Source organism: Oncorhynchus tshawytscha, linkage group LG30 (genome assembly GCF_018296145.1).
Source record: "Oncorhynchus tshawytscha isolate Ot180627B linkage group LG30, Otsh_v2.0, whole genome shotgun sequence".
Taxonomy (NCBI): Eukaryota; Metazoa; Chordata; class Actinopteri; order Salmoniformes; family Salmonidae; genus Oncorhynchus; species Oncorhynchus tshawytscha.
In genome coordinates this window covers 25,407,472-25,431,367 of record NC_056458.1, presented here as the reverse complement: position 1 = coordinate 25,431,367, position 23,896 = coordinate 25,407,472, and the positions used below count along the sequence as shown (strand labels likewise).

General features: G+C 43.5%; 1 protein-coding gene across 2 annotated transcripts in view; it reads right to left on the bottom strand.

Annotated features, from left to right (window-relative positions):
- Positions 1-1,469: 1,469 nt before the first annotated feature.
- Positions 1,470-23,896, bottom strand: part of LOC112228524 (E3 ubiquitin-protein ligase TRIM37) — a 37,871-nt gene continuing 15,444 nt past the window's right edge. The window contains exons 16-25 of one of the 2 annotated variants that reach the window (XM_024393916.2): positions 23,600-23,806; positions 22,524-22,660; positions 11,108-11,190; positions 9,799-9,987; positions 9,329-9,628; positions 7,681-7,836; positions 7,292-7,481; positions 6,500-6,687; positions 5,889-6,035; positions 1,470-3,932 (exon numbers count right to left, since the gene is read on the bottom strand). In XM_024393916.2, coding sequence (XP_024249684.1) covers positions 3,874-3,932; positions 5,889-6,035; positions 6,500-6,687; positions 7,292-7,481; positions 7,681-7,836; positions 9,329-9,628; positions 9,799-9,987; positions 11,108-11,190; positions 22,524-22,660; positions 23,600-23,806 — 1,656 coding nt within the window. In that variant the 3' untranslated portion in view covers positions 1,470-3,873. The remainder of the gene's footprint in view (positions 3,933-5,888; positions 6,036-6,499; positions 6,688-7,291; positions 7,482-7,680; positions 7,837-9,328; positions 9,629-9,798; positions 9,988-11,107; positions 11,191-22,523; positions 22,661-23,599; positions 23,807-23,896) is intronic. The other variant, XM_024393917.2, reaches the window with a different exon arrangement.

The following is a 23,896-nucleotide window of genomic DNA, read 5'->3' as shown; positions in this document are numbered from 1 at the left end:
TTCTATCAGATCCGCCCTAGCTGACACCCGCATAGCGGTTGTTTTGATGGTGTCGGAGGTGGAACTGTGTTAGAGTTGTCAAATCCACAAGCGGCTCCCAGCATTATACCTAAAGTGGACATTGCCATTGGCAGCACGGAGTTGCATTAAGATAAATCCCATGCAACATTGTTTACAAGTTTGAACACTAAAATGTGAGATGTAATCGATATCTTGATTAGGCTGATAGAAATAGTCATTATTTTCAATTTGAGCGTCATTATTTCTATAGTCTACACTTTGTTCTGATCTTCTAACACACGTGTCAAACTCATTCCACTGAGGTTCGAGTGTCTGCAGGTTCACTCCTCCCTTATACTTGATGAATTAAGGTCACTAATTAGTAAAGAACTCCCCTCACAGTTGTCTAGACAGACACTAGGCCCTCCATGGAGTGGGTTTGACAACCCTGTTCTAATGTAAATGGGTGGGTGTGACATTGTGACAATGATCACAAGAGCAGCTGCTAACTGTTTTGACAGCTCTATCGCGGTTACTCCAACACCGCCAAAACAAAGCTATGCATGTGTCAGCTATCGCCGGTTAACACTTGATCTGATCAAGGCCTTAATCTGGATGCATTTGATCTGCTGTTCTAGTTTGAGTGAAATCAGGGCTAAGGAAAAGGGGGATTACAATATGGACATTTTCAGTGGAAGAGCTGAGGCACTTAACAGATAATAAAAACTATCATAACATGGATGGGAGGAGACATTACAGGGTACATTATGACCTGTACATTGTGGCCTTATTGACAACACACTAACCAAAATGGCTTAGACCTAGAAAGCTGTTCAAATCCATCAGCAGTTCAAAACAACTTATTCATGAGGAGCAATTACCCAAGAAAACATTGGTATGAAGTGGAGCACTAGTTATGGCACTTTGAAGTAGCTTCGTTACACATTACATATGTTGGTAATGTGAATACATATACAACATTATGGGGTGGTTAGAAATGGGATGAGGGAAACCTGCTAAACAGACTATTTACCTGTAGTAGGATAACAGTAACTTGAGTCATGTCAATTCCTACGGGGCTTTCTGCACTGCGGACTAATGTGCAGCATGTCCTCTCCAATCCTCCTAAATCAAGCCCCGCTTCTTGGCATGGTGGCCTTCTGAAAGAGGGAAGAGTTGGTGCTGGCCGGATGCAAGCAGGACATGGCAAGTGCCAACTTTCACTCAAGTAATCTCTGTTGAGCTCAATCTCTAACCACGCCAACCTGGCACACTAAGCCCCTACCATCCACCCTCCTATACAATGCAGACCTCAAGAGACGTGGAGGCAACCACAACAGTGGGAGTTACCCCTCATCTGCAATGGAGCTCTCATACAGTTGATGTTGGATAAAACAAAAGCAGGATTTTCATTGTAACAAATTCAGCCATTTCATAAGTATTTCCATATTTAGGTAACACACATTCAGTTTCAAGAAACCATAAAATATTTTATTTGTTAAATGTCATATTCTATTAGTTACAACAAAAAATGACACATACCCAACAAATAAAAATCCCACTGCATTCTGGGACAATATAAAATAAAACACTCATGGTAGACACAAAGGAAAGCATGAACACTTGAAACCATCGAATCACCCTCTTTCTAGTACCTAAGTCAGCCCTTTCCCACTCAGACAAACACACAGCTAAAACCTGGGCACAAACAGAAATGTGCATAGTGAACTGACAGTGAAATAGATACAATTAGACCATATCAGGATTAATCTGGAGCTGTATATACAAGGGCACAATAAGAGGTTTAAAGCATATTGTCCACCCTCCGTCTGCCTGTTCAACTCCATTGAAGCCATGCAGTTTTAGGCACACATGATGGAACATTAGGAGGCTGTGCAGCTGGGGGTAAACATCAGGCATCCTACAGCGGAAGGAAGATATTTATAGTGTAAACCACTGAGCTCTCCATTCAGGCATTTAGATCATATTTCCTTATTAGTCAATGCACACCAGAATACTTTGAGACATCTTACACATCTCCCTTTCAAGAGATAGAAATGTTTACCAATTCAGTTGGGTCACCTCTTCAGTGTACATTTCAATGAAGAAAGTCTTTGCCAGTGTTCATTGTTCTCCATGGTACAAAGAGTACAGTTTCTGCTATGATGTCCATGTGGATGCTAGTGTGGTCGTCAGACTGCTTTTCAAGGGTTGAAAATAATAAAATGTTACTGTGTAAATAAAATGGTCCACGGTCACACAGCAAAGCTCAACTACAAGGAAGAGATGGCACCCTCTGATGGGCAAAAAAGGATATTGAAAGAAAATTGCTCCAATGACATGCTTTAAAGAACAGAACACTTCACATCACTGTTGGGAAGCCTTTCTACAAAACAAACACTTATTTACACATGTCTCTGTCAAACAAATGACTTTCCAAATATTGTCTTGGTCAAATTTTGCCCAGAACAAGCAAAATAAAATAATCTAGAATCAAGACGACGGAATGTGACATTTTGATCCATTTTTTGAAAAGAGAAAGGAATCCACCAAGTTGAAAAACAAAATTATATCTGCTTCATAGAAGTCAAAATGTGTGAATTTGCATGGACCCATTTTTTCAAAGACGAGCAGAAGTTGCGCACACAATACAGAAAAAGAGTTGAGATAGCAGCGCAGAAAACTCAAAACCACCACCTACATACATGCCTATGTTACAGAGCTCATCTTGACTTGACAAGGGCTGCAGAAAACACTTACTGGTGAAAGAAAGAACCCTGTATGTACGGATAAGGTACATCAGCTTTGATGTTTAATTACGAGACAAGGTTAAAAAGCACTTGAAGCCCAGACTGTCAACCAAGAAAGTTCAGTGTGAATCATCAAGTCAGGCAAAATCCGCTACGGTGAACAAGAGTCTTGCCTAATTTTCTACTAAGAAACTACTCAATACACATTCAGAAGGTAGCAATCTCTTACACATGCCAGAGAAGGACGTACCATTGATACATCCTTCAATGTGTCTACACAGCAGAAAAATTGGTTCTTGTTCTGAAAGATTTACTGGGGGGAAAGCAACTCCAATCTACCGGGACTAGCAGACGAAATACAGTAGTTTGCAATGATACGATTTGCACAGAAAGGGACTTCCTAACAAGTTTTAAATCAATGGTGAAACAGGAATAAAGGTACTAAATGCGTCCACTTCAAGGCGTTCGTTCAGACTGTTTTCAAGAATGGGGTGTTCATTACAGCACTGTGTGATGCCTGCCTGACTGTGCTCCTCCACACAAACACATCAATAGCACCTCATTGAATCAGAAAGGCAGAGAGATTTTAAGGTTCTCTTTCTGTTGTGAAGCAGGTGTACTGTAATTAATTCTCTAAATTCACCAAAGCCCAATCGATGTCCAGACCAAAGCCCAATCGATGTCCAGACCAAAGCCCAATCGATGTCCAGACCAAAGCCCAATCGGAGTATTTAGACGTTGCAAACATCAACCATGAGGTTAGTTACATATGATAACATGTTACGATTTTACTTTTCACAACGACAGCCTAAAGAATGTCTCTCGCAAATATATTGTTCCTTGCCCCATTCTAACTCATATTTAATCCAATTTACATTTAAATATAAATGGAGATTAATAAAAGTGATCAAATATATTTACATATTTTGCAGTCATCATCAAGGTGCTCACTTAGTGAGTTGTAGCATTCTCATTGCATTTGGGGTTGCCGGTGACTAGAATGACTGCATGCAAGTGTCTGCACAAGTGCTTGTGTACATTAAAGTTATATACACTACTCTCCAGTGCCCATATGGCGATGGCCACTGTTTAGACCAGCTGTGGAGGCCATGTTGGAGGGGAATCACCTCTCGGTGTTCTCTCCTGTGCTGAAGCACAGGTCGTCAGAGTTCAACTGGGCCCCTGGGAGGAAAGAACAGAAGCATTTAAAACACTGAGCTTAGCATTCATTTCCTTCCATGGTACTGGGAAGCTGATTTGAGGCTAAAATGTGTTAAGTGTGCAGAAATGAGATCCCACACTAATGTATGTGTGTTTAAGTGTTTGTGTGAAGGGGTTACACACACACACACACACACACACACACATATATATACACACATACACACACACAGTGCCTTGCGAAAGTATTCGGCCCCCTTGAACTTTGCGACCTTTTGCCACATTTCAGGCTTCAAACATAAAGATATAAAACTGTATTTTTTTGTGAAGAATCAACAACAAGTGGGACACAATCATGAAGTGGAACGACATTTATTGGATATTTCAAACTTTTTTAACAAATCAAAAACTGAAAAATTGGGCGTGCAAAATTATTCAGCTCCCTTAAGTTAATACTTTGTAGCGCCACCTTTTGCTGCGATTACAGCTGTAAGTCGCTTGGGGTATGTCTATCAGTTTTGCACATCGAGAGACTGAAATTTTTTCCCATTCCTCCTTGCAAAACAGCTCGAGCTCAGTGAGGTTGGATGGAGAGCATTTGTGAACAGCAGTTTTCAGTTCTTTCCACAGATTCTCGATTGGATTCAGGTCTGGACTTTGACTTGGCCATTCTAACACCTGGATGTGTTTATTTTTGAACCATTCCATTGTAGATTTTGCTTTATGTTTTGGATCATTGTCTTGTTGGAAGACAAATCTCCGTCCCAGTCTCAGGTCTTTTGCAGACTCCATCAGGTTTTCTTCCAGAATGGTCCTGTATTTGGCTCCATCCATCTTCCCATCAATTTTAACCATCTTCCCTGTCCCTGCTGAAGAAAAGCAGGCCCAAACCATGATGCTGCCACCACCATGTTTGACAGTGGGGATGGTGTGTCCAGGGTGATGAGCTGTGTTGCTTTTATGCCAAACATAACATTTTGCATTGTTGCCAAAAAGTTCAATTTTGGTTTCATCTGACCAGAGCACCTTCTTCCACACGTTTGGTGTGTCTCCCAGGTGGCTTGTGGCAAACTTTAAAACAACACTTTTTATGGATATCTTTAAGAAATGGCTTTCTTCTTGCCACTCTTCCATAAAGGCCAGATTTGTGCAATATACAACTGATTGTTGTCCTATGGACAGAGTCTCCCACCTCAGCTGTAGATCTCTGCAGTTCATCCAGAGTGATCATGGGCCTCTTGGCTGCATCTCTGATCAGTCTTCTCCTTGTATGAGCTGAAAGTTTAGAGGGACGGCCAGGTCTTGGTAGATTTGCAGTGGTCTGATACTCCTTCCATTTCAATATTATCGCTTGCACAGTGCTCCTTGGGATGTTTAAAGCTTGGGAAATCTTTTTGTATCCAAATCCGGCTTTAAACTTCTTCACAACAGTATCTCGGACCTGTCTGGTGTGTTCCTTGTTCTTCATGATGCTCTCTGCGCTTTTAACGGACCTCTGAGACTATCACAGTGCAGGTGCATTTATACAGAGACTTGATTACACACAGGTGGATTGTATTTATCATCATTAGTCATTTAGGTCAACATTGGATCATTCAGAGATCCTCACTGAACTTCTGGAGAGAGTTTGCTGCACTGAAAGTAAAGGGGCTGAATAATTTTGCATGCCCAATTTTTCAGTTTTTGATTTGTTAAAAAAGTTTGAAATATCCAATAAATGTCGTTCCCCTTCATGATTGTGTCCCACTTGTTGTTGATTCTTCACAAAAAAATACAGTTTTATATCTTTATGTTTGAAGCCTGAAATGTGGCAAAAGGTCGCATAGTTCAAGGGGACCGAATACTTTCGCAAGGCACTGTGTGTGTGTGTGTGTGTGTATGTGTGTGTGTATATATATATATATATATATATACATACATACATACATACATACATACATACATATATATATGTGTGTGGCAGGTAACAATATTGACCTGCACAGGGCAGTGACTGGGCATCATAGCGACAGTCTCCAGCCTCCAGGGCCACCACCTCATCTTCGTTCTCCGTGTCACAGTCGATCTCACTGTCACTGCTCATACCTGGCAGCAGCACCACCGTCTGTTTATGGACAAGATGACCTGACAGACAGAAAGAACGGGGACACAAAGGATAAGGGAAATCAGAGTGACAGAGTGGGAGAGAGAACGAGAGAGGCAAACAGAAAAAGGAGAGAAAGGGCACATAGGTCAACAAAAGAGGGGGCCGGACAGACAGAAAGGAAAACAGCAGAAAGATAGAAAGAGGGAGAAAAGGTACATGTAACAGAGTGGGGGAACCACCAAGACCAATATAGCGGCATCTCCGAGGTAAGGGAAACACCATCACCGCCAAGAGCACAGCTCATCCTGCACAGGGCAGAATAGACACCTCCTCTCTGTCTCTCTACAGACACCAACTCATCCCCAAGATCATTTGGGCTAAAACTGCAGAATAAACATCCTTTAAAATTCCCTTCACCAAGAAGCTTTTAACTCTACCTCCAGTATGGTATTAGATTACAGTATATTTTATCCACAGATGAAAAGTGGAGCTCAATCCTTACTGCCGTCACAATAGCATTCCTCCATAGAGGGTCGAGGTAGAGGTGAAGGAAGAGGGGGGTTAGAGCAGTACGGCTCACTTTCATCAGGGCGTGAAGAGGGTCCCTCTGCCAGGGAGAGCAGTGAATGGCGGACCTCAGCCGTCTCCTCCAAGTCACAGTCCAGAGAGCTGTCCGTCAGCAGGCCGGACCTAAGGGAGGTTGAGGTTGATTTGCCATTTGTTTAAAACACAAGTGATATTGATTTCAATACACATGGGAATCATTTTCTTCCTTTCCTTCTAAAGGTACTGTAGGGATACTTTTGGCAAGAGAGTGAAAGCTAATAATTTCACCACTAGTTGCTGGTCTATTTCAAACCTAAAACAGTTTAGAGAAAAGTTCTCTCAGCCCTGCTTTGTCCATTGGGAAAACCAATTTAATCCCAAAATAGGGTGGTGCATAAATTCCAGTCTAGTTTGCTAGATCAGCAGTTGTCCAAATAGGTTGGCACAGTAAAGTAATAAAACAAATAGTATCACTGTGGCTCAAAACAAATATAAAGACCTAAAACAAATGGTTAAATTGGAGAGGCTTTGGCAGGGGTTAAACACTTGATAAATAATGACCAAAACATTGGTTTAAAAGGGAGATAATTTTCTCAATTGTCAAGTATACTTTCCAATTATCATGTGCCCTTCTCCAAGCACCTGAACTATAGAAAAACTTTGTTTTTGAAGTGGGAAAATGTAACGGAATCGCCACTAATGCATAAGGGCTAGGGTTAGATTTAGGAACAGGGTGATATAGTCTTACCCCATGGGCTGGGTCCTGGGTCGTGCTATGGTGGAGGTGGAGATGCCATTGAGGCCCCCCAGAGCGTACAGGTCGGCCCCGTAGAGCTGCTCCTGGTCGTGTTTGGAAATGCAGGGCTTGCTGTCGTAGCATGACGATGAGCTGCCCAGAGAAGGAGGGGAGCTGTGCACGCTGTGTGGCTTCAGGGCTCCTACAGTATGACACAGCACAGGGAAACACTGGTCAGTCAGAAGTCATTCGCTTTTGGTGCATTGCATGAATGTTTTACAAATTAGTGTGACACGTGACAACCATACATTTGGGTACTTAGGTGGAGCCATGGCGGTGTGTCATCACTGGTGTAGGTCTAAACCCTGCTAACCCAACCTCTACCTGGGTTTACTACTGACCTTCTGATCCATTGGGGGTGTCCCTGGGGAAGAGGCTTTGATCACTGGACAACTCTTCACCGCTCTGGCCTCTTGACTCCTTCTCCACTCCGTCTGTAGCTCTTCTCAGGCCCAGCCTGCTGCCCTCCTGCTTGGGAGACAAGGCCTTCTTCCCTCCTGCCACACAAACCACAGTCGGATGAACATCTGACTGAGCAGTCGATAGCTCCCCATTGGCTGTTTAGAGTCAACCGTAGAAAGTGCTGTGAAATGCTATTCAATTCCACAGATTGTAGGATGTATTGTGTACAGTGAAGGTGTATAGCACCAACAGGGTTGGGTAAGTTACTTTCTAAATGTAATCAGTTACAGTTACCTGTCCAAAATTGTAAACTTAACTGGGGACACCAAAAGGCCACTAAAATGTCCAGTTCTGCCCCACAACATAATGCCACATATGTCTCAAGTTGAGGGAGCGTGCAATTGGCATGCTGGCTGCAGGAATGTCCACCTGAGATGTTACCAGAGAATGTAATGTTAATTTCTCGACCGAAACCACCTCCAACATCGTTTTAGAGAAATTGGCTGTACGTCCAACAGGCCTCACAACCGATGTCAATGTTGTGGGATTATGGTATGGGCAGGCATAAGCTACGGACAACGAACACAATTGCATTTTATCGATGGCAAGTTGAATGCACAGAGATACCGTGACGAGATCTTGAGGCCCATTGCGTGCCATTCATCCCCCCATCATCACCTCATGTTTCAGCATGATAATGCACAGCCCCATGTCGCAAGAATCTGTACACAATTCCTGGAAGCTGAAAACGTCCCAGTTCTTCCATGGCCTGCAGACTTACCAGACATGTCACCCATTGAGCATGTTTGGGATGCTCTGGATCTAAGTGTACGACAGTGTGTTCCAGTTCCCGCCAATATCCAGCAACTTCGCACAGCCATTGAAGAGGAGTGGGACAACATTCCACAGGCCACGATCAACTCTATACAAAAGGAGGTGTCATGCTGCATGAGGCAAATGGAGGTCACACCAGATACGGACTGTTTTTTTGAGCCACACCCCTACTTTTTTTTTTTAAGGTATCTGTGATCAACAGATGCATATCTGTATTCCCAGTCATGTGAAATCCATAGATTAAGGCCTAATGAATTTATTTAAATGGACCGATATTCATATATAAACTGTAACTCAATAAAATCTTTGAAATCGTTGCATATTAACTTTATATTTTTGTTCAGTATAGTTAAATAAGAGAGCAGCAGTGTGATTCACATCAATGCTCCATGTAGTTATCAATAATAAGTGATATACGTATTGCCCGTAGGCCAGACCACTGCGGTCATCCTTACCTCCAAGTGTTTATTCAAATTGGATAATCTTTGGATCCCGACAGCAGTCGCACCATTGTAAGACATAACTTGGACTGTAGCCTACAAAAGCCTATTCCTGCTCTTTTCCTGTGATCCACCAACACATTTGGTGTGTCATCATAGTGGTCTCTGACTTGTGGTCAGACTTGCTCAGGTGGAACAAACTTAAACTTGCCCTTTTTTTCAACGCTAATTTGAATGTCATTGAGAAAACAGAAAAGGTGTCAAAGATATTTTACACGTAATCTGTTACTCCCCAATCCTGAGCACCACTCACCAGAGCGACAGTGTCTGGAGGCCCCAGGTCCTTTCCCAATCAGATCCAACTCTGTGGACTTTCTGCTGGGCCCTAGGTCTGAGTCTGCATGGTAAGAGGGCCCCTGTTCACCTGTGGCTCTGCCAGAGGGTCCTACCCTGGCCTCCCCCCGCGCCTCCAGCTGAAACTTGACATCCGTCATCTTACTGCGCACCTCAGCCATCTGGGCCTTGAGCCGGATCAGGACCCCTGAGTCTGGGGCTCCCCTCCTCACTGCCTGAGGCCGGCGCTCGCCCCGGTCCTTTCTGGAGTGGATTTGGACTGAAGAGAGGTATAGAGGAGAGGGACAAGCACGATGAAGAGATTAAGTGGCTATTAGCACTTGTCCTAATGTTTGTGACTGTGCCCTAGCTTGGCTACACAGTACAGAGTAGGATTTTTTTTTTTGCATTGTCACATACACCGGATACGCTGTGAGAGAGACCACCTACCTTGGCTGTGCAACAGGGAAGCAGGGGGTCTGGGCTGAAGGCCCCATAGTGACTCCACGTTGCTGTGTTCCTTCAGGTCCAGTAGCTGGATGAGGATGACTGGGTCAATCTCCAGCAGACTGTTGTTGCTGCCAGCGGATGAGAGACCTCCACCACGCCTCAGACACCTGGCCCCATGGTTAGAGCCTCCTGGGAGAGACAGGGGAGAGTCAGAGGTATGTTCAGAGATACAACGGTGAGGAGACAGTTGCAAAGGGGAATTGGAGACCAAAAGTGAACTATACTGGATGAGTCAACTGACGCTTTGAATAAGTTTGGAACAGGGCATAATGAATACTAGTTGCAAAAGGACATCTTTATTTACTAGGTTTATCACACAGAGGAGCGCTGTGGCTGCTCAACAGCTCACGCTCCATTATGAGTTACAGTAGGCCCATTTCAGACAAGATAACTCCTCCACAAACTCTAGCCATGTCATAGTGGCAGCAGGTAGCCTTGTGGTTAGAGTGTTGGACTAGTAACCGAAAGGCTGCGAAATTGAATCCCCAAGCTGACAAGGTAAAAATCTGTCGTTCTGCCCCTGAACAAGGTAGTTAACCCACTGTTCTTAGGCTGTCATTGAAAATAAGAATGTGTTCATAACTGACTTGCCTAGTTAAATAAAAGGTAAAATAAAAATAAAAACAGCTATGAGAGAGCAGTAGAAAAATCATTAAGGTCTGCATACAATGAGCATTTGAGAAGGGGAGAAATCAGAGATTGGAAATGGCAGCGGGGACAATAATCCACTTTGCAGCCAATGTTTAATGAATAAATGTAAATAAACCAATATGGGGCATTATGGATATTTTCCTTTCAAAGGAGAGAGTCAGTAAGTAAAAGAGACAGCCAACATGTCAGAGCTTAAGGGCGGCCAATTCTGAATTGCTAAAGTTGAAATCAGTTATCAAAGTACTGAAGAGTAGGCTTCTAACAGGACACACTTCATGCATGCAAATCTAAGCATTGTTATGCAGCCCTTTACACTCCCCTTTGGTTGCGTTTTAATCCACTGAAGCTACCACCTTTCCACACAACACACTTAAAACGTTCCACATCAGCACCCATGACAAGTCATCACACTGACAATGAGTCATCGTCTTTAAGCCCCATTACACTAAAACACAAAGTAAAGAGAGATCTGATGAGTGAGATAGAGATAACTAGATCAAAACGAGGAGAGCAAGATGGCATACAGAAAGGGTGAGAGAAGGGGATAGAAAGAAAAGGGAGGGAGTAGAGAGAGAGACAAAGTGGAGGAGGAGGTTACCTGCTGCCCCTGCCACATCGTCAGGCAGTTCTCCCTCCTCCATCTCCAGGTTCCCACTGAACTCCACATCATTCTCTCCAGACCTGAGAACCAGAGACCATCAATATCTGGACTGGGAACAATGTTGCTACAATGTCAGGGTCAAAATAAGACTAAACCTTTAGCTGACAACTACCACAAACTGACAGATGCCTAAACCATGGCAACACATGAAAATCAATCCTATCATTTAAATTGATTGAGCTGATCAATTGGTTTCATTTTCCGATTTATTGTTACAAGAAATTACCATTTGGGGACATTTGGTTCCCTACGTGGGCCTCTAAGGATATAGAAACTCTGCACGTTCAATCAACCCCACTTAAGGAACATTCCGTTCCTTGGCCAATACTAAGGCCGGGAGATGACATTATGAGCCAACTAATAAATCAGCTTATGCAAGACCTTGGCTTGACCAGCAACTCAAATTAGAAAGTGTGTCCAGGACTCCCTAAATCACACAGAGAAGTGTTCCCTCATCAATAAGCTTCTTAGGGTGATTAGACACAAAGTGCTCCGTGTTAGAACAGACCAGCTATATACATTGCATTCGGAGAGTATTCAGACTCCTTCCCTTTTCCCACATAGTTACATTACAGCCTTTTACGAAAATTAAATAAAAAATGTTTCCTCAATTTACACACAATACCCCATAATAACAAAGCTTAAAACTGGTTTTAGAAATGTTTGCAAATGTAATTAAAATCAGGCCATTATGGTAGAGTGGCCAGATGGAAGCAACTCCTCAGTAAAAAGGCACATGGCAGCCCACTTGGAGTTTGCCAAAAGGCACCTCAAGGACTGACCATGAGAAACAAGATTCTCTGGTCTGATGAAACCAAGGTTGAACTCTTGGCCTGAATGCCAAGTGTCACATCTGGAGGAAACCTGGCACCATACCTACGGTGAAGCATGGTGGTGGCAACATCATGCTGTGGGGTAGTTTTCAGTGGCAGGGACTGGGAGACTAGTCAGGATCGAGGGAAAGATGAACAGAGCAAAGTACAGAGAGATCCTTGATGAAAATACGCTCTAGAGCACTCAGGACCTCAGACTGTAGTGAAGGTTCACCTTCCAACAGGACAAGGACCCTAAGCACACAGCCAAGACAACGAAGGAGTGGCTTCGGGACAAGTCTCAATGTCCTTGAGCGGCCCAGCCAGAGCCCGGACTTGAACACAATCGAACATCTCTGGAGAGACCTGAAAACAACCAACCTGACAGAGCTTGAGAGGATCTGCAGAGAAGGGAGAAACTCCCCAAATACCGGTGTGTGAAGCTTGTAGCGTCATACCCAAAAAGACTTGAGGCTGTAATCGCTGCCAAAGGTGCTTCAACAAAGTACTGAGTAAAAAATAAAATAAAATAAATAAAGAATATTTATGTAAATGTAATATAATTTATTTTTTTATGTGCAAAAATGTCTAAAACCCTGTTTTTGCTTTGTCATTATAGGGTATTGTGTAGATTGATGCGAGGGAAAAAACAATGTAATTCATTTTAGAATAAGGCTGTAACGTAACAAAATGTGGAAAAAGTCAAGGGGTCTGAATACTTTCTGAACGCACTCTCTCTACTGATGAACTGGATGGACAGTGCCCAGCAATGTTCTCTCTGGAATGGTACAGCTTCATGACAAGTCATTCTGTTCTTTTAGCAGGGGCCAAATGGCCCCATGGGATGTGCGTGTCCATTTGAGAGTATTCCAAGTAAGGTGTCCATGTGTCTGCATGTACTTAATGCATGCTGGTATAAATTGGTCTGCTTAAGAAAGCCCTGTACACATTCCTAGGTATGCCCTGGGGGAGAAGAGGGGATAACAAGGGAAACACAGCAGCTATTGTATCAGACTCCAGTACAACATGAGTCAGATCTCCAGCAGAGTGTCTAACTCGCCGCCGCACCACTCAGCACATTTATAGACAGGGGAACGACGGAGCAACACATCCCAGAGCATCTGTCCAAACAGAGAAAAAAAAATTATAATAAGCCCTACCGGACCTACAGCATTGAGTGAGTGAGTGAGAGAAGTGCCTTGTGGGCAGAGAGTGGGGATGTCAATTGACTTGGGTCTGTGTGTGTGTGTGTGTGTGAGTGTTCTCTATGTTGTGTGTATATATTTGCACATCCATGTCTGTATGAATACGTAGGAAGCCCTTCTGTGAGTGTTTATGTATATGGTCCACATGTAATAATGTGTAGGTACTAGAGGTCGACCGATTATTTTATTTATTTATTTATTTTACCTTTATTTAACCAGGTAGGCAAGTTGAGAACAAGTTCTCATTTACAATTGCGACCTGGCCAAGATAAAGCAAAGCAGTTCGACAGATACAACGACACAGAGTTACACATGGAGTAAAACAAACATACAGTCAATAATACAGTATAAACAAGTCTATATACAATGTGAGCAAATGAGGTGAGAAGGGAGGTAAAGGCAAAAAAGGCCATGGTGGCAAAGTAAATACAATATAGCAAGTAAAACACTGGAATGGTAGTTTTGCAATGGAAGAATGTGCAAAGTAGAAATAAAAATAATGGGGTGCAAAGGAGCAAAATAAATAAATAAATTGAAATTAAATACAGTTGGGAAAGAGGTAGTTGTTTGGGCTAAATTATAGGTGGGCTATGTACAGGTGCAGTAATCTGTGAGCTGCTCTGACAGTTGGTGCTTAAAGCTAGTGAGGGAGATAAGTGTTTCCAGTTTCAGAGATTTTTGTAGTTCGTTCCAGTCATTGGCAGCAGAGAACTGGAAGGAGAGGCGGCCAAAGAAAGAATTGGTTTTGGGGGTGACTAGAGAGATATACCTGCTGGAGCGTGTGCTACAGGTGGGAGATGCTATGGTGACCAGCGAGTTGAGATAAGGGGGGACTTTACCTAGCAGGGTCTTGTAGATGACATGGAGCCAGTGGGTTTGGCGACGAGTATGAAGCGAGGGCCAGCCAACGAGAGCGTATAGGTCGCAATGGTCGGTAGTATATGGGGCTTTGGTGATAAAACGGATTGCACTGTGATAGACTGCATCCAATTTGTTGAGTAGGGTATTGGATGCTATTTTGTAAATAACATCGCCAAAGTCGAGGACTGGTAGGATGGTCAGTTTTACAAGGGTATGTTTGGCAGCATGAGTGAAGGATGCTTTGTTGCGAAATAGGAAGCCAATTCTAGATTTAACTTTGGATTGGAGATGTTTGATATGGGTCTGGAAGGAGAGTTTACAGTCTAACCAGACACCTAAGTATTTGTAGTTGTCCACGTATTCTAAGTCAGAGCCGTCCAGAGTAGTGATGTTGGACAGGCTGGTAGGTGCAGGTAGCGATCGGTTGAAGAGCATGCATTTAGTTTTACTTGTATTTAAGAGCAATTGGAGGCCACAGAAGGAGAGTTGTGTGGCATTGAAGCTTGCCTGGAGGGTTGTTAACACAGTGTCCAAAGAAGGGCCGGAAGTATACAGAATGGTGTCGTCTGCGTAGAGGTGGATCAGGGACTCACCAGCAGCAAGAGCGACCTCATTGATGTATACAGAGAAGAGAGTCGGTCCAAGAATTGAACCCTGTGGCACCCCCATAGAGACTGCCAGAGGTCCGGACAGCAGACCCTCCGATTTGACACACTGAACTCTATCAGAGAAGTAGTTGGTGAACCAGGCGAGGCAATTATTTGAGAAACCAAGGCTGTCGAGTCTGCCGATGAGGATGTGGTGATTGACAGAGTCGAAAGCCTTGGCCAGATCAATGAATACGGCTGCACAGTAATGTTTCTTATCGATGGCGGTTAAGATATCGTTTAGGACCTTGAGCGTGGCTGAGGTGCACCCATGACCAGCTCTGAAACCAGATTGCATAGCAGAGAAGGTATGGTGAGATTCGAAATGGTCGGTAATCTGTTTGTTGACTTGGCTTTCGAAGACCTTAGAAAGGCACGGTAGGATAGATATAGCAGTTTGGGTCAAGAGTAGCAGTTGTAGCAAGAGTAGCACTGTAGTCAAGAGTAGCACTGTAGCAGTTTGGGTCAAGAGTGTCCCCCCCTTTGAAGAGGGGGATGACCGCAGCTGCTTTCCAATCTTTGGGAATCTCAGACGACACGAAAGAGAGGTTGAACAGGCTAGTAATAGGGGTGGCAACAATTTCGGCAGATCATTTTAGAAAGAAAGGGTCCAGATTGTCTAGCCCGGCTGATTTGTAGGGGTCCAGATTTTGCAGCTCTTTCAGAACATCAGCTGAATGGATTTGGGAGAAGGAGAAATGGGGAAGGCTTGGGCGAGTTGCTGTTGGGGGCGCAGTGCTGTTGTCCGGGGTAGGAGTAGCCAGGTGGAAAGCATGGCCAGCCGTAGAAAAATGCTTATTGAAATTCTCAATTATGGTGGATTTATCATTGGTGACAGTGTTTCCTATCTTCAGTGCAGTGGGCAGCTGGGAGGAGGTGTTCTTATTCTCCATGGACTTTACAGTGTCCCAGAACCTTTTTGAGTTAGTGTTGCAGGAAGCAAATTTCTGCTTGAAAAAGCTAGCCTTGGCTTTTCTAACTGCCTGTGTATAATGGTTTCTAGCTTCCCTGAACAGCTGCATATCACGGGGGCTGTTCGATGCTAATGCAGAACGCCATAGGATGTTTTTGTGTTGGTTAAGGGCAGTCAGGTCTGGGGAGAACCAAGGGCTATATCTGTTCCTGGTTCTAGATTTCTTGAATGGGGCATTATTATGATTATGATTATTCAACGTTGATACAGATTATTGGAGGACCAAAAAACGCCGATACCGATTAAAATCAGCCATTTTAAAACAATTTATTTGTAATAATGACAATTACAACAATACTGAATGAACACTTCTTTTAACTTAATATAATACATCAATAAAATCAATTTAGCCTCAAATAAATAATGAAACATGTTCAATTTGGTTTAAATAATGCAAAAACAAAGTGTTGGAGAAGTAAAAGTACAATATGTGCCATGTAAGAAAGCTAACATTTAAGTTCCTTGCTCAGAACATGAGAACATATGAAAGCTGGTGGTTCCTTTTATCATGAGTCTTCAATATTCCCAGGTAAGAAGTTTTAGGTTGTAGTTATTATAGGATTTATGGGACTATTTCTCTCTATACGATTTGTATTTCATATACCTTTGACTATTGGATGTTCGTATAGGCACTTTAGTATTGCCAGTGTAACAGTATAGCTTCCATCCCTCTCCTCGCTCCTACCTGGGCTGGAACCAGGAACACATCGACAACAGCCACCCTCGAAGCAGCGTTACCCATGCAGGGCAAGGGGAACAACTACTCCAAGTGTCCGAGCGAGTGACGTTTGAACCCCGCTAACTAGCTAGCCATTTCACATTGGTTACACCAGCCTAATCTCGGGAGTTGATAGGCTTGAAGTCATAAACAGCGCAATGCTTGAAGCATTGCGAAGAGCTGCTGGCAAATCGCACGAAAGTGCTGTTTGAATGAATGCCTACCATCGATCAGTCAGACTGCTCTATCTAATCATAGACTTAAATATAACATAATAACACACAGAAATACGAGCCTTAGGTCATTAATATGGTCGAATCCGGGAAAACTTCTCGAAAACAAAACGTTTATTCTTTCAGTGAAATACGGAACCATTCTGTATTTTATCTAACGGATGGCATCCATAAGTCTAAATATTTCTGTTACATTGCACAACCTTCAATGCGATGTCATAATTACGTAAAATTCTGGCAAATTAGTTTGCAATGAGCCAGGAGGCCCAAACTGTTGCATATCCCCTGACTCTGCGTTCAATGAACGCAAGAGAAGTGACACAATTTCACCTGGCTAATATTGCCTGCTAACCTGGATTTCTTTTAGCTAAATATGCAGGTTTAAAAATATATACTTGTGTGTATCGATTTTAAGAAAGGCATTGGTGTTTATGGTTAGGTACAGTCGTGCAACGATTGTGCTTTTTTTTTCGCAAATGCGCTTTTGTTAAATCATCCCCCGTTGGGCGAAGTTGGCTGTCTTTGCTAGGAATAAATAGTCTTCACACAGTTTGTAACGAGCCAGGCGGCCCAAACTGCTGCATATACCCTGACTCTGTTGCAAGATAAGTGACAATTTTCCTAGTTAAAATAAATTCATGTTAGCAGGCAATATTAGCTAAATATGCAGGTTTAAAAATATATACTTGTGTATTGATTTTAAGAAAGGCATTGATGTTTATGGTTAGGTACACGTTGGAGCAACGACAGTTCCTTTTCGTGAATGCGCACCGCATCGATTATATGCAACGCAGGACACGCGAGATAAACTAGTAATATCATCAACCATGTGTAGTTAACTAGTGATTATGATTGATTGATTGTTTTTATAAGATAAGTTTCATGCTAGCTAGCAACTTACCTTGGCTTCTGACTGCATTCGCGTAACAGGCAGGCTCCTCGTGGAGTTCTTTCCAACTGTCCAAGGGTCACTATTTGCCCTAGGTACCACTGCCGTCAACGCAGTCAGTCTAGCCACAGTCAAGAGGAATGTTAGGGAGATTACTGAAGAGATGCCACTTATCCAGCAGCAGATGAATGCACAGGCTCTCAGGTTGCAACATGTGGAAAAGTCTCTCCAGGACACTATTCTGGTGGCCAACAAATCAAATCTATTTATATAGCCCTTCGTACATCAGCTGATATCTCAAAGTGCTGTACAGAAACCCAGCCTAAAACCCCAAACAGCAAGCAATGCAGGTGTAGAAGCACGGTGGCTAGGAAAAACTCCCTAGAAAGGCCAAAACCTAGGAAGAAACCTAGAGAGGAACCAGGCTATGTGGGGTGGCCAGTCCTCTTCTGGCTGTGCCGGGTGGAGATTATAACAGAACATGGTCAAGATGTTCAAATGTTCATAAATGACCAGCACACACACGCTACTCTCCTGAACAAAACTATCCTGTCTGTAGGAAAGCTAGCAGAGGTCATGAACCATGACTATGCCCATGTCCAATTGGTTCGATTGTTACTGGAGGATTTTCTCTGTGAAGTTAGCTCTTCTATGGACCACTTGGCCATGAATAGAATCCCCTCATATCTAGTGCGCCTCTCAATGGTGCACAACATATTGACCTCAGCTACTTCCACGGTAAGGCCATTACAGTCACATTTGGCCTATAGTCTGGGGTCGGCCATCCCAATACAAGTTGATGTTGATCGTAATGAAGTGGGATTTCTACTGACGTTGCCGGTTGCTGAACTGGAGAATATCTATAGATTGAAAACAGTTCTCAATGTAGGATTTTGGCACGACAGTCCCCACGTAAAGATTGCCACGCCCCCAGTTGTAGCTTACCAGGAAAACAACCCAGATTTCTATCTCACCCCTAACCTGTTAATGTGTACTCTAACCAAAGATGTCCACTACCACTGTCCTAGCAAACCGTTTGTCAAGGATAACACTGAGTGTCTTTGTGGTATTAAAGCTATCACCAGCGAAGAACGCTGTAGAGCCAAAAGAACAGCCAGGGATGGGGCCACCACAACACAAGTGGAGGTGGTAGGGAACCGACAGTTGGTCAACACACCGTTCGCGTCCCCCACTATGACTTGGGCGGCAGGGTAGCCTAGTGATTAGAGCGTTGGACTAGTAACCGAAAGGTTAACCCAGTTAACCCACTGTTCCTAGGCCGTCATTGAAAATAAAAATTTGTTCTTAACTGACTTGCCTAGTTAAATAAAGGTAAAATAAAAAACTAAAAGCTTACGAACGCCATGAATCCATCACCCAATTGAACATCTTTTTGTTAAGTACCAGAGGGGGTGATTGTTCACATAGACGACCTCGCTCTCTCCCAACTTCCCGAAGACAGGATAGACACAGAGACTGAAAGATTGGTCTGTCGCCGGCTCTTGGACGGTGCCAGACAGTATCCTGACTGTTGCCAAGGGAAATAAGACCAAGGATCATGGTGTATGCACCTACTACGTACACAGGCGCACACATGCAATGGAAGACCTAATGAGGTCTTATACTAGGATCACCCGTGGGACGGAAGCAATCCCGATTTTTGGAAAGTTGGCAATAGATCCTGAAACCCCCTTAGGGGGCCCAGTCCCAGCCACCTCTCCCGTACTCGCTAGGTCAGCCCAGTAATGTGCCCAATGTAAGCTTTGGCCTTCAGGGGCCAAGCTATTCCAAGTGCCTTAACTACCCACCTGCAAGTAGGATCACCCAAGACATGACAGAGACAATGACATGAGAGTCATTTAGCCAAGACCTTGGACATATCTAGAACATAGTCCAAATTAGATGATTAAGGTGTGGTAGACACATTTTGTATACTTTTATTCCATTATTTTTTGTTTCATTTCCTTTGCCACTTAGAGCAGTAGAGCCCCAATGCCGCTCGTTTGGGGAGGAAATGTAATGATGTATTGCCTGAGTGTTGTGGATTATTAACGTCTGCCAAGTTACTGCCTAGGTCCACTAGCCGGGATAACCGGGCCGGAACACAGAGCCACTGCCGGACCTCACAGGTCCATTTTGGTGGTGGTCCGCAGCGGAAATCCTACCAGGGTGAACCACCAAAGGGGGGACTGCTATGATGATCCAGAAACCAGGACATCCGATGGTCATTCTTATGGTGGGTTGCAACATGCAGAATCATTCCAAGTTGAACCTACCAGAGGGGGACTGTCATGACTGTCCTGATCAGGTTACAGAAGACCACAACCCTACAGATTCTCTCTCAACCCCAATAGAGGAGGAGAGATCTAGGGGTCTGAAGATGTGGGGGTTTTATGACCCCTCACACCACTGGTAAATCTTAGGCCACAGACAAATTCCTTTTGTCCTGTTACTATGGAGAACCAGCCTCAGAACATTAAACATGAAATAAAGGGACTTTGGAATAATGGTTTTGTCAGCCACAACGGTGGTCATGACGATAGATGGAATATGAAAATGTATGTCATTTTTGTTTTGTTATTAAAAAGGTTAATAGATGACGTTATTACAAAAACATTGTAACGTCAACAGTTGACCTAGTACAGTGGGGCAAAAAAGTATTTAGTCAGCCACCAATTGTGCAAGTTCTCCCACTTAAAAAGATGAGAGGCCTGTAATTTTCATCATAGGTACACTTCAACTATGACAGACAAAATTAGGGGAAAAAAAATCCAGAAAATCACATTGTAGGATTTTTAATGAATTTATTTGCAAATTATGGTGGAAAATAAGTATTTGGTCACCTACAAACAAGCAAGATTTCTGGCTCTCACAGACATGTAACTTCTTCTTTAAGAGGCTCCTCTGTCCTCCACCTGTTACCTGTATTAATGGCACCTGTTTGAACTCGTTATGAGTATAAAAGACACCTGTCCACAACCTCAAAGAGTCACACTCCAAACTCCACTATGGCCAAGACCAAAGAGCTGTCAAAGGACACCAGAAACAAAATTGTAGACCTGCACCAGGCTGGGAAGACTGAATCTGCAATAGGTAAGCAGCTTGGTTTGAAGAAATCAACTGTGGGAGCAATTATTAGGAAATGGAAGACATACAAGACCACTGATAATCTCCCTCGATCTGGGGCTTCACGCAAGATCTCACCCCGTGGGGTCAAGTCTCGCAGCTCATTCACTAAATGAGGCCTAGTGAATGACTTGCAGAGAGCTGTGACCAAAGTAACAAAGCCTACCATCAGTAACACACTACGCCGCCAGGGACTCAAATCCTGCAGTGCCAGACGTGTCCCCCTGCTTAACGTATGAGGAAATAGACATTTGCAACATGATGATGTCACAATAACAAAAGCGAATCTATAGGTTTGACTAGTCAGATTCGCAGGTATTTGAGCAACTGAATCTCCACTACTAGGCCTATCTGCTTGTCTGTTTGTTTAGCGGAGAATCAAATATGTTCCCTGTGACAAAACCTGCTTAGTGGTGACTATCATAAAGTAAAAACACAACCTCCAGAAATTCCCCTGATAGCCAGGTGCAAGGGGAGAGAAAGGGGCCAACAAGCTGGCTGATATCTTTCCGTGGTAAGATAAAACAAATGTAATGTTCACTAGTCTGTAGGCTAATAACCTCATATTTTAGGCCTACATTTAAACTAAGCTACATCAACAAAGTGTGGTGACAGACATTTTCAGTTGATTAAATTGTGTACAACAAGAAACCATTAGATTCCTGTCCATATTTTACGCTGATGTTATGTGCTTTTAAATAGCATTTCCGGTTTGAATGGGAATACCGTGATAGGGTTGCAATTTTCCCAGGAAAGAAAATTGGTTGATTTTCTAGAAAATATTCAACCCTAGTGTATGTGTATGAGTGTGCGTGGTTGGAGCTGGAGAGCTTCGTGTTGTTTTTTTGCACTCAGCCAGGCAGTATGAGGAGCAGTGATGACTCACTGATGGCTCATCTGGTGAGCTCACAGTGAGGGGGTGGAGAAGAGAGAGAGAGAACATGTGAGACTAAGGCTCCAGCAACAGCCCTTCACTCCACACACAGTCTCTTCGGGCTCAGGGGTTTGAAAACACGTTGATGAAGTACACATACACGACTCATATCAAAACTACACTCTTTCTAACTAGCACATTCCAGGTTGGGACAGTGGGACACCAAAACAAGTCATTGTAATGATAAGATCGATGTAATGATCGAGAGCATCCTGACCGATTCCATCACCGCCTGGCATGACAACTGCTCGGCATCTGACCGTAACGCGCTACAGAGGGCAGTGAATACGGCACAGTACATCACTGGGGTCAAGCTTCCTGACATCCAGGAGTTATAATACTATGCCGTGTCAGAGAAAGGTCCCAAAAATTGTCAAAGACGGCAGTCACCCAAGTCATAGACTGTTCTCTCTGCTACCGCACAGCAAGCGGTACCGGAGCGCCAAGTCTAGGACCAAAAGGCTCCTTAACAGCTTCTACCCCCAAGCCATAAGACTGCTGAACTATTAATCAAATGGCCACTGGATTATTTACATTGACCCCCCATTTGTTTTTACACTGCTGCTACTCGCTGGTTATTATATATGCATAGTCACTTTACCCCTACCTACATGTACAAATTACCTCAACTAACCTGTACCCCCGCACATTAACTCAATACCGGTACCCCCTGTATATAGCCTCGGTATTGTTATTTTACTTTTTATACATTTTTTACTTTAGTTTATTTGGTAAATTATTTATTCTCTCTTTTTACTGTATTGTTGGTTTAGGGCTTGTAAGTATTTCACAGTAAGGTCTACTACACCTGTTGTATTTGGAGCATGTGACAAATAAAGTTTGATTTGAGGATGTGGATATAATTTCTGCATTTCCCCCCCTCCAAATAATTGGGGGACTAAAACTAGAGAGAAAGCTCTGTGGTTAGGGGTGACAGTGGCGCTAGGTCACTCACATGGTCTCCTCGTCGATGTCGTTCTCCTCTGTGTTGCTCGTTGCCGTGGAGCTGCCCGAGGTGCTGCTACCATCCAGAGGGTTCACCTCCTCGTCCCCCGTCAGACAGTCCACTTCCAAGTCCCCATCAGACAGCTCCTGACCACACCACAACATTAGCGCAGCATTTACATAAAAGCATTTAGTGCTTAACCTCTGACACAGCTTTTCCTACTCTGCTGTGTTTGATCTTCATCTGATAAAATGGTGCATGCTTAAGGTCCCCATCAGACAGCTCATGACTATACGTTAACATTAATGCAACATTAGCGCAATGTTCTGACAACATGCAGCCTAGAGCTCAGCTGCTGACACAGCAACCATTTCTCCTCTACTGTGCCCCATCTCCCTCGAGACACCTTATGATAATGCATCCTGAGGTCAGCCCTTAAGTAGGACTAGAGACATTTTAGGTGGAAAAGGGGCAGAATGATTAAGTGTTTCTGAAATCTAATTTCGTCCAGTGCTATAGACGGGTTGTTTTTATAATGCCATTCATTTTCATCTGATAAATATTATATGCTTCCTGGATTTTTATGTAACAATGTTTTGACCCCAGTGGTTATGTGAATACAGGGGAGCAACTTTCACTGGGGATGGGGGGATATGTCCCCCCCACAGTTTGAAATTACATTTTTGCTCCCCCCCAGTTTTATCATTGGAATGTGATACAAAACGAGTCAACGGTGTGCTTTAGGACCCTGCGGACGTCTCCGAGCGGTGTTTATCTGACTGAATTATATATATATATATATATATATATATATATATATATCCTCCCCCATTTCTAAAACCAAAGTTGCTCCCCTGTGTAAATACAAAGGAGACTATCGTATCCACACAACATTTAACTGTTTCGACCATTGGGCTCGAGACATACATAGCTATAAAACTTAAGGGTTTCTAATCAGTGTGTTTGTGTACTATGATCATGTGTTGTGTGCACCATCTTGAATCACAAATATGAACCAATACAGGGTGAACCTCTGTGGTCATCATGAATATGGATGACAAAGTGCTAATGTCTGAGTGACTCACATTGGAGTCATCGTGCTGGGTCTTCTCCTCCTCCTCCTCCTCTTCCACTTCCACTTTGGTCTCAGTGGCAGTGGTCTGGCAGCCATCCTCAGCCACAGGACCTTTCCCTGAGCGGGAGTCTCTCTCCGAGGTCGAGGTGCCCAGGCGCCGGTCAGGAGGGGACGAGCTGCGAGACTTTTGCCTACGGAACAGCTCAATGGCCAGCCTCTGACAACATGGAGAAATAATATGCAATGAGTTAACGCAAATCATTTTAGTTTAGATTAATTAGAGATTAATTTGTGGTGATCTAAAACC